The following is a 15,610-nucleotide window of genomic DNA, read 5'->3' as shown; positions in this document are numbered from 1 at the left end:
GGGGAAGGAGGCCCTCCGTTGAAGCTACACTTGTGCACTACGTGATAGCACTGAGGGAAGCTCTCGACGAAATGACGTCAGTAGAGGAGGTCCTCATTGACCGTATTAACGATCTTACAATGGGACTTGAAAGCAGCTTCCAAGAGATTAACCTTTTGCACCAAAGGTTAAACATTTTGGTAGCACCTCCTATGGAACCAGTCCTTCCACAACAAGACTGGAACTTGGCACTCGGTGTTAACAACCCTACCGGGTGGGGAGACTTTCCCGCAGAACCTCCCATGGAAAATCCACAAGAAGTTCCAGCGGAAGTTGAAACTCCTCAAACTAATGCGAACGAGCCCTCTTTTCTCCTTCCAAGGGAGGTAGAGGAGTGGCTTGCCGACATATGAGGAGAACCACACCCGGAAGTAGGAGTTCTAAAAAAGCCTTATCTAACCAAGATTAGTAGCTTCTTGGAAATTTTGCTAAATTAAAATACAACATAGGGCTAGAACTCCATAAGTTTAATAGTTATGTAATTTTTATCTTTATCTTTATGTAATGTCTCTCTATGATTAGTAATGTTATGATGGTTTTTAAGATTGATGGTTGTTTTAACAAATAAAACACACTCATGGTGGTAATGGATGAAAAAGGGAACGAGAAAAATGGAACCATGCAAAAAGAACAGAGCAACCCGACACAAATCTCCATCACAGAAGGCTTAACACGGGCCGTGCCCAACCAACACGGCCCCGTGCTGAGCCCCCTGCAGAAAATCACCCAGTTCAGGTAACTGGACACGGGCCGTGTTCAGTGGACACGCCCCCGTGTCCAGGCTTCTGTTTCAATTCTCTAATTTTTGTTACTGGCACTTGACCACGGGGCCGTGCCCGGTCAACACGGGGCCGTGTCCAGGATGCCAGTAACACAAAACTTTGCTTTTAAACCCACTTTTACACATTCTAATCAACCAAAAACATTATTTTTGGACACATTGAGGACAATGTGTAATTTAAGTGTGGGGGGATGCTAAAACCTTGAAATTTTGCAAAATCCTAAACACAAGCCTTACACAAAACTCTATTGGAACCGCTAAACACCCCAAATTTTTTCAAAAACTTTTTCATTTTTTTTATTTACTTGTCTTAGTTTAAGTTGGGAATAACAAGTTCTAAAAAGGTTATATTTATACAAGTTTACAACCGATAGCGTCGTGATAAAAAAAAAAGAACCAACATAAGAAAATTATGAAACGGCATGACAAGCTTAGTTAAAAATTCGATTATATATACTTGGTCACATAAAAACCCATTCCCACAAAAGTGAGTTTTGAGCCTTTATTGAGCATAAAAATATACATATTTAGACTAAATGCTCATTTTTCGTTTCTTGTGTGAATAGCCGCTTGGTTCTTACAAATCTAGAACTTGCCACAACGATACATTCCCGGTCCTTACCAACTTAAACCCAAGTAAGTAAATGATGGAGGCATTAGGACTAACCATTTTTCTTTCAAAACCATTATTTTTCATTTTTTTTTACCACCTACCCAAAATCCCCCTAGATAGCCCCTTTGAGCCTAAACCTTTCATTTCATTACCCCAAAACCCTTTTTACCCACCAAAAACCTTTTTATTTTTTCACCCTTTATTTTAGTAACAAGCTCGCTTTTCCGTAAACTCGCCTTTTTATGTGACAATCAAAAAAAATAAAAAAAAATAAAAATAAAATAAAAATAAAATGATGATGAAGTCAAAAACAAACAAAAGCTATAAAAAAAAGCTTGTTTGGAGAAATACTTCAAAATAAAAAGTCACTAAAAATAAGGTATTTTACGAAAACCGACGCTTTTTACGATTTTCGCCCTTTTTACTAACCACTAACCCAACCACCCACCTTTAACCCAAGCCTAACCCTAAACCCCAAAAGTCCTCTTGATATTTACAAAGGTAAAAAGTTAAAAAGGAGGAGGATTGATTGCTTGGCAAGCCTATGGAAGGCGTAAGTTCCATGCCGCTCTCGAGTGATTCACTAAAAATATACACCTTCGGCCGAGTGTTGAGTGATCTCCCGTGAGGTATGTGAACTTGTATATAAATGGAATTTTAATAAGGCATGCTATGCCCAAATAAGTAATTCATCTTATGAAACGTTCAAAATAAATCATAACGAATAGGATTGTAAATAAATAAAAATAAAACCTATAAAAACCTTGGATTCCCGACACTCTAGGACAAGCTAAAAAAACTTCTCTTCTACCTATTCCATTTGGGAGTGTAAGCCACATTTAAAGAGTTTTGCTTGAGGACAAGCAAAAGTTCAAGTGTGGGGGTATTTGATGTGTGTAAAATGCAACATATAAATCACATCAATTAAGGCATAAAACTAACCCTTTTTGAGTACTAATGTTGGAAAAATAGTGTTTTTGTCTTCCTTTTGCATTTTCAGGATTAAATGAGCTCAAAATCACAAAAGAAGCAAAAAGACAACTAATTCTAGCATAAATACAAGAAAAGGAACAAAAGTAGACTGCCCGGACCCTCAACGGCACCTCCCAAAGCAAAGGAGAAGAAACAGAGTCTGAACACGCCCCGTGTCCAGCGAACACGGGGGCGTGCCCAGGAAGCAGCAGAAAAGACAAACCAGTAGAAGCTTCCATTGCCCACCACGGGGCCGTGTCCAGCGGGCACGGGGGCGTGGTGAAAGTACAGCAGGCGCATTAATTGTAATTCGCAATTACAATTAATGAGGAGAGAGAGTGTCAGACGGGCACGGGGCCGTGTCCAGCGGACACGGGGCCGTGTCCAGCCTTCTGTTCAGCCTATAAATAGAGGAGCTTGGCTTCATTCTCTCTCATCCCTTGGCACACCACCTCTCTCACACCTCATCCACCACCCACCACCACCATAACACCATCATCCACCACCATCATCCATTGTCCATCGTAGAGTGTGTGAGTCGTCTCGGGATCCAAGATTGATCGTAAGAGTTCTTGACAACCAAGGCCATGTTTGCCTAAGTCTCTTACATCACTTGGTGAAGACAAGTGTTTAGTATAATACTTTTTATTTTTAATCTTTTGCACTTTTTATTTGGTTTTGTATTAATGACTTTAATAACTAGTTACTTATGTTGAAGGTGATCTTTCCTTATCGTTTGTCCGTGGTGTCTTGGCATTATTTTACTGTCTATATAAAATAAAAGATTTTCACCATTCATATCTCCACGGTCTATATGGAGGTATGTTGGCTACCTGGTCGGGGGTTAAGGGAACGGTTTGGTAAGGGTCTTGCCCTTGTTCAGCGTTTAGAGGTCCTGCTTGGGACCTGGGTCAAATTTAGTAGGATCTCCTTCAATGCCCATAGGTATTGGATGGCGGGGATCCAAACTCTTTGACCCCCTCATAAGTTAACTACTATTAATACTATAACCCGGCTATTTAGGACTGTATCCCTGCTGACTCAGACTACTTAGCCGAGGGTAACGTCACCGCCAAAAGCGGGGCCTACCACAATTTGCATTAATAACTTAATTCATTATCTTTCAATAATCCGACCCTTTAGGATTGTATCCTTGCTGACTCAAACTACTGGGTTGAGGATAACGTCGCCTTCAAAAGAGGGGCCTACTACAATAACTAAGATAATCTCTTAAACAAGTGCAAAAGTGCGAAAATAATCAAAGATTATACTAATACACGTGTCGGATCCAAGTGATTCATCTTGTCTATCTGTTTTTATTTTATTTTATTTTTCAGCATTTAGTTAGTTTTTTATTTTCTTAGTTTAAAAACATTTCTCTAACCTTTTTGATTTGATTAGACGTTGAGGATAAACCGGTATTAAAAGCTCTTGTGTCCTTGGACGACCTCGGTATCTTACCAACACTATACTACGTCCACGATGGGTGCACTTGCCCATATGTGTGTTTAGTGTTAGTAAATATCGTGTTTTATAAATTTAAAACTTGGCTAAAAGTGTAAAAAGGGCTTAAATACTCATCAAAAATATAACACACTTCACGCACATCAACATTCTAAACAAATAATCACACAAATAACACAAATAATATAATTAAATCCGTGTTTCGAGTTTGCGTTGAGATTGCGTTGCGATAAGCGTTAAGTAACAAGCGTTATAAATAGCGTTTAAATGCGACAATTGTAATTAAATAAGCGTTGTAATATGCGTTTAAAATGTGTTGAAAATGTAGTTTAACCCATAGCGTTAATCGAATCCCAAGAGTACAAGCGTTTACGCAGAAATACGACAAAAGTAGGAATAACCGAAGAACGGGTTGTTACAAGCACATAAACAATGAACAAATCTGGTCATCCCCATCTAATGAGAAGAGAAGATCTAATATTTTTTTTATGCGGATCTGACTTGAGTACAAATTTGAAACCATAGTTACAACCACCAATCACATTTTTGTACGGATCTGAAACACATTGGTTTGTGTTTTTGGCAAACAACCGTTGAGGATGAAATAATAGAGAAAGAATAGATTTTTTACCATGTTGGAATTAAAGAAATTGAAAATAGAAGAATAGAGCACATGAAATGAATATGAAGTTGATGATGATATAATAAGACAAAATTGCAGAAAACATTCTTTATGTTTACCCCAAACTGCACTTTATACCTTTCACTATGAAACCCGCCAAAACCAACCTTTACGTTCATGTTTTGTTACACATCACAACCTTTACACCTAACCCAGTCAAAAAAGTAAGCTAAGTTGCCCCACGTGCGATGCACGTGAGGGCATTTATGTCTTTTCCTTTGACCTCTTTTACAACTCGTTCCCTTTTAAATGAAAAACCCTAGCTGTTATCCTCCATCTTTCTTTCATCCTTTCTGTGTTCAAGAAAACCTAGGTTTGCATCTTCAATCATTCAGGGCGACGATCTACTACAGATGTGGTGGGGAGGGCATAATTCTAACATCAATAACTCGAAGAAATCCAGGCAGAAGATTCTACTCATGCTCTAATTTTAGGTGTCGATCATTTCTTGGATGGGTGGATCGAAGCCAACCTCAAATGAATGCAATGCAAGAGATGGAAGGTTCAAAACAAGAAATTGAAGCTGTGACTGAAATCCTGTTGGACAAATTGAAAGCTCAAGAAGATGAATCAGAACGTAGGAAGACTTATCTGGTTTATAGTTGGTTATTTTTTGGTCTTGTTGTAATTTTTAGGTTAGCTTTTGTTAAGGATGCAGTATGTTAGTAGGGTATATTTTAGGTTGAAATGAATTGAGGTCTTTTGTAATCCAACTGATGTTTGCTGAAATGAAATGAATTGAGGTCATAGTCCTTATCTGAATTATCACTAAGTTCATGATCACTAACTTCTACATCATAATCCTTATCTTTACAATCATGATCACTAACTTCTTTAGCCTCATTAGCACTAACCTTCACATCATTAACATCTAAAAAAGGGTTAAAATCATCAACAATCTTACCTTCATGGATTTGTTCATTACAATTTGAATAGGATGGAAAGTGAGACATTTGGCTTAATTACACATGAGTATCCTTTTTGTCCCCTGATTCACCTACTTCTTCATGTGTCTCATCATGCCAACATATTGATAGAAGAGTATTGCTTTGGGTTTGACTTAATCGTTGAACATTAGACATCCCATTTTCCAAATAAACACTAAAGAACCGGTGACCATCCCTAACAAAAGCAAGCAACTTCTCAATATCTTCATCATTACTTAATAATGTGAGTCCATTATCAAGGTCATTCATTGATGGATTAGATAAAGTAATGAGGGACATCATGGTTATAACCTAGCTTATCCCTAATCGACTCTGATTGTGCAAACCCAAACTTGTCACTGTCAAGCAAATCAAAGAAATCTAGGTCATCATTCATATACAATCGTCCTGGAGGATCTGTAAAATACCCTCCATGATACAAGTGTATAGTAAACAACGTTGGATAATCACCTACAATGCAAGTTACAGAACATAATCAGTGATCAATAACAACTTAATTTTGACCTAATACACATAATTGGAGTGAAGAAGTATTACCGTATATAAGGTCTAGTGCAAGATCATCATCAGCACGACGTACTTGAATCGGATCACGATCCATTTCACCTCTGCTATAAGCGATTGTGATGAAGATGAGGGTTTACGATTCTTGTGGGTGGGAATTTGATAAGTCTCTTACAAATGGGGGTAATTTGATATCAGTTAGTTGAAGGAAATAAATACAAAGGTTTAAATATAATATTCATTGTAAAAGGGGTCAAAGGAAAAGACATAAATGCCCTCACGTGCATCGCACGTGGGGCAACTTAACTTACTTTTTTTACTGGGTTAGGTGTAAAGGTTGTGATGTGTAACAAAACATGAACGTAAAGGTTGGTTTTGACAGATTTCATAGTGAAAGGTATAAAGTGCAGTTTGGGGTAAATATAAAGGTTGTTTTCTACAATTTTGTCATATAATAATGAAGTAAAAATCAGCACAAGGGATTGACACCCAATTCGAATTTAACAAGGGATTGACAAAAGTGGGCAGGTGGTGGTGGTTCTAGCGGATCTGGATGGAGGTGGTAGTGTGGTGTGGCGGATTTGGATGGAGGTAGTGTGGTAGATCTTGATAGAGGTAGTGGTGTGTGGCGGATTTTGATGGTTCTTTACTTTTGCAAACAATTTAGAGAGAGTGTGGATAGAGAGAGATAGAGAGAGAGAGGGCATGGATTAAAGAGCAAAATATATTTATTTCACAAATAGTTCTTAATAAAAAGACCAAGTTATCCTCATGTGCAACGCGCAGGACTATATTTAACCATACAAAGTAACCAAGTTAGTGCTAAAAGACGTATGATGTAACAAGTTTTACAAATAAAGCATTGTGACTGTAATTATTAAAGTTAAAAGGGATTCATTGCAATCCGATATAAACATAAAAGACGAAAAATGTAATTTGCCCTGATAACAAAGTTATTAAATTTATTGCTAATTAGAACAACTTAAAATTTTAAAATGAACAGAAATATAAAATTTATACTAAAATTCTATTTGGTACCCTAGTCGGTAATTGTATATATGTATACTATTTATAAAGGACGGTTAATGTAAAAGGGAGAATTGATGTGTGAAATATACGAAGTTAATTACGCATAAAGTATCACAATTATAATTATGCATGAAGTAAATATAGTAGCGCAACCTATATTAATCCTTTGTACGCTTCGCACATCAACAATTTTTTTTTGTTTTTTAACCTTTATCTATATTTATAAATGCTATAATATGATTGCTTTGATTTTAACTGTGTACATAATAATGTTTATTATTCACTTACATGTTTATTTTTTAGAATAAGAATAATAATATTACTAAAAAATGATACCTTTCTAGTGGTTAAAATTACCTCTTGTGAGGAGACCAAGGTTTAATTCTTGAAAGGTGTTATTTAGTATAGAATTTATGGGAAGAAAGCTTTGCTGTTAGACCACATCAGCGTCACATCACCTTTACCTTCCAATTCATCATCCTCCCTTAAACATGGGGTGTGGTCCCCCCTTCTTCCCTATTCCCACTTCTATTTTTTAATATTTTTTTAAGTAAATTACACTATGTGTCCTTTATGAATTATCAAAATTATGAAACGTGACCTTTAAAAGATTTAAGTTTGTGTCCAAAAATCGCATGTTATGTAACACTTTATATCCTTTAAGGTTAATCTCGTCCATTCACATGCTATTGACTCAAAAACTCATTTTTAACCCCATTTGACCAAAATCTCTCTCTAAAATGTATTTTGTTTTTGAACACATTTTTTTATTTGTCTAAAATGTATTTTATTTATAATAAATCCAAATATTTTTAAAGAAAATTCAACTTTGCATAAAATTTCTAGAAAATTACAACTAAACAAAATCACAAATTACATACTAATTCATAAAATGAACATACGAACACCACTACCCGTCATCAACGTGATGGACACGGAAGTTATTCTAAATATAGTCGATGAAATCCGCACATAGGTTTCCATGCACGTACTTACTGCGTAGCGCCCACAAATTTGGTTGTTGTTTTCCCTCGTCAACTGGCTCAACATTCTCTTGAACGTCATTTGGATCGTATACGCACATTGCTCGACCATCGTCTTCAATAATCAAGTTATGAAGAATTAAACAAGCATACATAATGGATCTCAATTTTTTTTGTTCAAATGCATGGGCCGGTTGTTGAATTATCACCCATTTTATCTTTATCACACTAAACAATCGTTCAACATCTTTCCTTGCCGATTCTTGGCACTTTGCAAACTTTTTTGTTTTTTCATCACCCGGTTCAGGAATAGTTTTAACTATAGCCATATAGGATGGGTATATAACTTCGCCTAGGTAATAACCATGCTTGTATGACACCTCATTGAGCTTGAAAGAAGAATGAGGACCCGTACTTCTAATAATATCGTCGAAAATATGAGATCTTGAAAGAACGTTATAATCATTGTTGGAATCTACAATCCCCCAAAAAAGCATGACAAATCCATAAATCTTATGAGCAAGCGGCTTCTAAGATTATTAAGGGATAACCTATATCAACACGCATATATTGACTGCACCATGTAGTAGGGCAATTATGTCATTGCCAATAAGTACAATCAATGCTTCCTAGCATCCCAGGAAATCCATGTCTCTCTTCATGGAATGCATAAAACTTTTCGATATCGTTCTTCGTTGGCCTACGCAAACAAACCTTGCTATACAGGTTCACAATACATTTGGTAAATTCATACAGACACTCCCGACTCATTCTCTCGGACATCCTTAAATATTCATCCCGTTAATCACTAGCAGTGCCATACGCTAACTGACGAAGTGCCTAAGTGTATTTTTGAAAAACATCATAATTAGCAAAATCATTGGCAATACGTACAAACAATCATCGACTCATCTGAAACCAACACCTAAATTGTTCGTTAGCGTACACATAATTTTCAGCAAAATAGTCATCAACCAAACGTTCTTGGGCACCTTAAATAAATGTTATAAACTAAGTTTAACATATTATTCAACACAATCCAAAAAATAAATAACAAAACTTTCAAAATAAAAATTGTATAGAAATAAATATACCTTCGCGATCTCTATTTAACACCGTGGCCCTCGTTCTTGGTTGTGACGTTTCTTCGTCTTCACCATCTTCTTCCATCTCGGCAACAATTTTAGCCATCTCAATCATCATGCTAAGAAAAAAATTGCGGCATTTTCCTCGTCCGATGAAGAACTCATGGTGATTATTTTTTAAAAGATATAGATGAATACGAGAGAAAAAAATATAAAAGATGGAGAGTGTGGTGAGTTTTTTAAAAAATATAGTTGAATGGGAGAGAAGGAAATATAAAAGATGAAGAGTGTGGTGAATTTTGGGGTTATATAGTGTTTAAAATAAAAAAAAAATTAGATTTTTTATTGAAATTAGCCATTGTTTAACAGCTTTATTTTTGAAATCGACGTTGGGATGAACGGGGGGCAGTGTTCCCCGTCCGGGTCGCCGGCCACATCAACCCCCCGAAGCTTGTTCCCGATCCACACGCATAGGTCTTAAAAAAGTATAGTCAACCCCGCTTTATGAAACTTGAATTCAAACTCATTCGTTAAATTGTAATTTAATTCTTGCTTGAGCCTATTTAAATTAAGTTTGATTCAGGCTTTTGACAAATCAATCTTAAACAATACACAAACAATTCGACTTATTTGAGTCGCTCTTACTTGGTTCCGTAGCTTAAATTTTCACTAAAAGCATGAAAATAACATTATTTTCTTAAAATAGAATGGAAAATACGTACGAGAAAACCCTTGTGCGCTTCCGTGTTATCAAATGATTTCTTTTTGGAAAGTTTGATATGTGTAGTTTTGTAGATTATATGTAGGATAATTAATTATTAGTTGACTAATTAATTAAAGAGTTAATAATTAATGATATGAGTTATAAATGAAATAGTATTTTACTAATATGTCATTTCTTCTTTTTTTTCTCACATTAAATTTTCCTCAAATGAACCTTCCCCAACGACAATATGCGGTCTTACTCAACTATCAATATGAGTTTAAAAAACTCCTATTTTCAATAAAATAAAATGCATTTAATAAAGAGTAAATTATCATTTTAGTCCCTGGGGTTGATTGTCACTTTAATCCAAATAGTTTTTTTTCTCCTCTTGGTTCCCATTTTTTGTCATTTTTATCACCAGTGGATGCTATGATAGTGTGCGTGGACGACCTCCCCACAAGACCCATGATTTCGAGTGGCACGTGATTTTAAAAAAAAATCGATATATATATATATATATATATATATATATATATATATATATATATATATATATATATATATATATATATATATATATATATATATATATATATATATATGTTAATATTTATTTAAAAAAGAGTAAACAAATATCAATTCCAATATAGGCCCATTTACAAATAGTTTTTTATACTTTAGAATTTAGCCCACTTGACATGAGGTTTATTGGACCCAATACTAATTTAATTTCAAAAAATAAAAATAATAAAACATAATTGTAAAGGCATAAATGCACATTTTTTCGAGCTCAAACAGGGTAAATGAATTCTCAGGGACGCTATTGTTGATCACATTGTCTAACTCAATCTATAAACCTAGATATAACCAGCGGTATTTTTGCCATTAACAAAAAATAAGGTTTCTAAATAGCCATTTTAGTCCAAAACCCTTTTTATATATACTTTTTTCTCTTAGTCAAATAAAAAGATAATTGGATGAGAATATCATCAAGTTCCACCATCATTGGAGAAAAAGTTGCATTATCTGTCTGTTTTAAGCAATCATGTTTGTTAATTTAAATAACGTTTATCTTTTTCAGTTTGTTGGGTTGGACAACCTTGTAGATACAGACGAGCCATCGTTATGGTGTCGTCAAATGTAGAAGGAAATGTATCTATCATTGTGTTTTGTATACGTATTGTGATTTTGTATACGTATTGTGTCTTTATATAACATTGTGTTTTTTTACAGAAATTGTGTTTTTAAGAAGCTTGTGTTATCATAGTAAAACAATGATTGACGTATTTTTTATTAACCAGGTTGTGGCTTGTAGGTTGTGGCTTGTGGCTGACAACAATTTTCTGGATTATCATTTGCATAAGTTGAGTCTTTCCTCTAATGAAACTGGAAATGTAAATAAACAAGCTTATGCTGAAGTTTGTGTTGTTATATATTATTGTGTTTTTTTTTTTTTTGTATAACCATTGTGTTGTTTAACAGTTATCATGTTTTTTGTATAAATTTGTGCTATAATAGTAAAGCAATGATTGGCATGTTTTTTTCTTACCTAGGTTGTGGCTGCCAACATGTGTGTGGATGATATTTTTAAAAGTTGAGTAACATCTCTAATGAAACTCGAAATGTATGTAATAAAGCTTATGTTGTAACTTAAAATGTTTGTTCAGTAGAATAGTGTTTTTTTTATATATTAAAGGATTTACTGGGTTTGATTGTTGTTGTTGTTCTTGTTGTTTTTCAGTTTGATGGATTGTTTGAAGGAATGCCGAACCTGATTATATCTTCAAATGAATCTGCAAAGGTAAATCATTTATGTTAAAGTATTCAAATTATCACGTTAGTGATATTTAGTGAAGCTTATGATGTTTGTTTTGTATTTTGTTATGGAAATGACAGAATGAAGATAAAGACTTAACATGGAGTTCAACGGGGTTGCAAATGCTAGCAAGAAAGGAAATAATGTTAGCAGCTTATAATTTATACTTTCCATAATCCTTGTATTTTTTTTCGGTTCTCATGTATTATTATGTTAAAAACAGGATCAACATGACACCTTGGCATCGAAGCTTAGTGCGTTGATTGGTTCTCATGAAAGAGATATTAGTCATGAGATGAACAAGGTTGTTACGCCAAACACGTGTTTAGTTAATATACTAGAACAATGACTGAAGTATATTTTATTAGCTTCGGAAGTTTAAAAGAATTAAACAAAGGTCAAAGGCGCTTAAGAACTAGAAGTGGAGTGAGGTGATTGACATTGACGGTTTTGATCAAGATAGGGAAGACGATTAGGGGAGGTAATTCTTAACACGACCTGTTAACCCGACCAGAACCCGACATGAAAAAACAGGTTTAGGTGGATTAACACGACGCGTTTAAAATAACAGGTTAGGTTAAGGTTGACCCGTATAAAAACACGTTGACCCATTAACTCGTTTAACTATTTAGATAAAAAAATCTTTTATATTTTTGTTTTTGTTTTTTCGGTTTCTATTTTACATGGTTAGTTATAAAAATGTTTATTTGACACATTATATTATTTATTTATCACACTCATCTCATCATTAAACATGTTATCGATAACCTGCTTAAAACCGAACAACTCGTATATAAATCGTCTACTTATATCACTCATTTAAAAATATGGGTTAAACGGGTCGGGTTCAGGTTTACCCGAATTAATATGGGTCGGGTTAGGGTTAAAATCTTTGACCCGAATAATAATATGGGTCGGGTTCGGGTTGAACATTTCAACCACCAACCCGCCAACTCATAACCCGCCAATTCATCAACCCGACACGGTTGCGACCCCTAAACACGATGATATGCTTATAAAAAAAGATTAAATGATGCTTGTGTTTTAGTGAACGATGGACAAGTAGATGATCGTGGTTCAAGACTTTTGTTTGTTGTTTCGTTGTTGTGCTTCCCTTGGAAACATTAACTTGAGTGTTTAGGTTAATATTTAGTTATTTAGTTTTCGATGTATGATGAAAATGAAATGGTTTATAATCATTTCAGCCTTATTAGTCTTTTTAGTTTTATTTTAAAGGATTCATACTGATATGATTTTGAATTTTATTGAGTGTTTTGTGTAAAATTTTCAATATATTACATTGTGTTAATGTCATTTTGTTTTTATATGAGAATGTTTTTGTGTAGTTGTTTGTGTTATTTACGTGACATTGTGATATATTATTTCGTTGTGTTTTCTATATAAACATTGAATTTTTCAGTAGATTATGTTTTTTTGTAAAACATTGTATTTTTTATATGACATGTTATATTTTTTTTATTACAACATCGAATGAAGTTGACTTTGAGTTTTTTTTACGTATATTTCCCTTCATTATAACATGCATAAGCGGTCTAAGTGTCTAACGTTCAGGTAAAACTCTTTTTTGTAGTTATTGACCATGTTCTCCTACAAACATGATAACAACAACTACTGCATTAATGGTTAATTCTCTTGATACATAAATAACCTCTCTTATGCGACACTAACTCTAATTTTATTCAAAAGGAAGTTAACTCGAGTGGTTATTATTGTGTTTTTGTTCACTTTATGTTATTACATGACGTCATTTATTTTAATTGTATTAAGTTAAACTATTTTGTTGTAGATGTGGGGCATGTTCTCCTATAAACCTGATGACATCAACTGTTGTGTTAATGGTTAATAAACTTCTTATTTCATGATTAATTAATACTCATTTTTGTCGAATCTAGCAAAATTTGTTGGTGCATATGTCTGTCGACTTCATCTTGTATCGAGTCTTATGTCTAGATTAGAAAGAATGGAGCTCGATAGGCTAGAAAACAGGATATTAGAGTTGTGGGACCATTTCGCACGAAATGGGATTTAGCCATTTCGTACGAAATGGACAATGGCCTTTTCGCATGAAATGAACCTTGTCCATTCCGTGCGAAATGCAACCTCTATAAATACCTGAGCTGCCCATTCATTTGTAACGATTCTGATTCCGGTGCCAAGGTGCTGCAGAAGTGTCTACTACCTGTAAAAAGCTGTAATATCAATATACAAGACATTAAAAGTGATTCTCTGTGTAAATCAAGCCGATTCTAAGTCGATACGTTTGTTTCCGCCTCTCGTATTGATTAGAACTCTTTTGAACGACTCGTTTTGGTCGTGCAAACGATCCTACAAGTGGTATCAGAGCTCAGGAGGAAGAGTTCTTACCAAATCAGCCTGATTTCACCAAAATTTCTGACTTCTACACCTTTTTTAAAAAAAATTAACAAGATTTTACGGTTAAAATGGATTGAATTTTTCACATAACAAGCGAAACACTGTTTTAAACAATCCTTGAAAGAATTAGACCTAAAATCGACCTTAATCTTGATCAATTTTGTCAAAAACCGGCCGATTGGATGACATCAGCATGATTTCACACGAAATGGATTTCCATTTCGCTTGAGATAGCCCTTTTCGCACCAAACAGGTCCATTTCGCATAAAAAGAATCTTCATTTCGCACAAAATGGTCCATTAGTGTTCCTTTTCGCACGAAAAGACCCATTCCGCTTGAACTTTGTCCATTTCGCTTGGAATTGATCTCCATTTCGCACGAATTGAATTCATGCTGCCATTTCGCTTGAAGTTGTCATTTCGTTTGAAAGAAAGTTCCATTTCGCATCAAAGGCATTTCGTTTGATTTTCCATGTCGTGTGAACTTTGTGAATTTGTGAAACATTTTACCGAGACATGGAAGAAAAGTTTTACAACGCGTTTGCTACTACTCCAGCTGCCCCAGTCACAGCTGCTGAAACTATTGAAATCGAAAATGAAACGGGAACTTTTCAAAAGCTTCCGAAGCTTATGTACATTGAGGATTTTAAAGGATGGCAGAATAGGTTTGAAAACTGGGTGCAAGCTTATAAGTTTGATGCATGGTGCTCGTTAGATGTAGATTACGTTAAACCGACAGATGACCGTGGAAATGAAAAACCTTTAAGTGAATATTCAGCACAAGAGAAGTTAAAATACACCAGTGAAAAAATGATGATTAGCATTCTTCAACAAGCATTAAAAGAAGATATTTTTGTTTTGCTTCAACATGAGGAAACTGCTAGATTAATTTGGTTGGCGTTGATTCAGAAGTTTAAGGGAAGTGCTGATATGATAAAAAAAAACGTGCATTACTAAAGAAATCATTTGATATGTTTATAGCTTTTGAAGATGAGACGACTAAGAAAACTATCGACAGATATTGTCATCTTGTTCAGGAAATGAGAAGATTGGAGATCAAGAAAGAAGACGATGAATGGGTTGATAAGCTTGCTGATGCACTACCACAAAATAAATGGGGAACATATTTGTTGATTTTGAAACATATGAGAAAATCTGAAAGTATGAATTTAAGTAAGTTCATTCAGGAGATTGAAGAACATGAATTGGATATTCAGAAAACTGCTATCATGAATAATCCAAATGCTCAACAGGATGTTAGTCTATACTACAGAGGAAGCAAATTTGAGACTACTCCGAGTCCGAAGATTAAGATTGCTTTTAGTGCTGATGGTTCTTCTGGAACAATTGTTAGCACTACAACTCAGAGTGGTGGATATTCATCATCGTATTCAAGTTTTGATCCGAATTTCACAACACCAAGTCCGCAATGACAGAGTTCAACAAATCTGCAATGAAATGTTACATTGAATATTCAAAATGGTCAAAATCTCTCTCCAGAAGTGGCTAAGCAACACAGGGCATCACTTGTTACTATGCTTGAGTCATATGAAAGCTTAGTTGCTGGAAGAATTGGAAATCCAATGCTTACTAAAG

At 34.8% G+C, this 15,610-nt stretch overlaps 1 protein-coding gene across 1 annotated transcript; it reads right to left on the bottom strand.

The window, feature by feature from the left end:
• Window positions 1-7,977: 7,977 nt before the first annotated feature.
• LOC110890320 lies at window positions 7,978-9,205 on the bottom strand. The gene is made up of 2 exons (XM_022137917.1): window positions 9,109-9,205; window positions 7,978-8,489 (listed from the first exon to the last, which is right to left on the bottom strand). The coding sequence occupies exons 1-2, from the start codon at window positions 9,203-9,205 to the stop codon at window positions 7,978-7,980; spliced, it is 609 nt and encodes a 202-aa protein (XP_021993609.1).
• Between the last annotated feature and the right edge of the window lie 6,405 nt (window positions 9,206-15,610).

The sequence above is a fragment of the Helianthus annuus genome, chromosome 2 (genome assembly GCF_002127325.2).
Source record: "Helianthus annuus cultivar XRQ/B chromosome 2, HanXRQr2.0-SUNRISE, whole genome shotgun sequence".
NCBI classification, from domain to species: domain Eukaryota; kingdom Viridiplantae; phylum Streptophyta; class Magnoliopsida; order Asterales; family Asteraceae; genus Helianthus; species Helianthus annuus.
The sequence above is the reverse complement of the archived record's forward strand: the minus strand, read 5'-3'. Positions and strand labels throughout refer to the sequence as shown.

Coding starts and splice junctions, on each gene's coding strand:
- LOC110890320 (XM_022137917.1), bottom strand. CDS start 9,205: ATGGCTAAAATTGTTGCCGAGATGGAAGAAGATGGTGAAGACGAAGAA. Junction 8,490..9,108: donor GTTAAATAGAGATCGCGAAG/GTATATTTATTT, acceptor GGGGGATTGTAG/ATTCCAACAATGATTATAAC.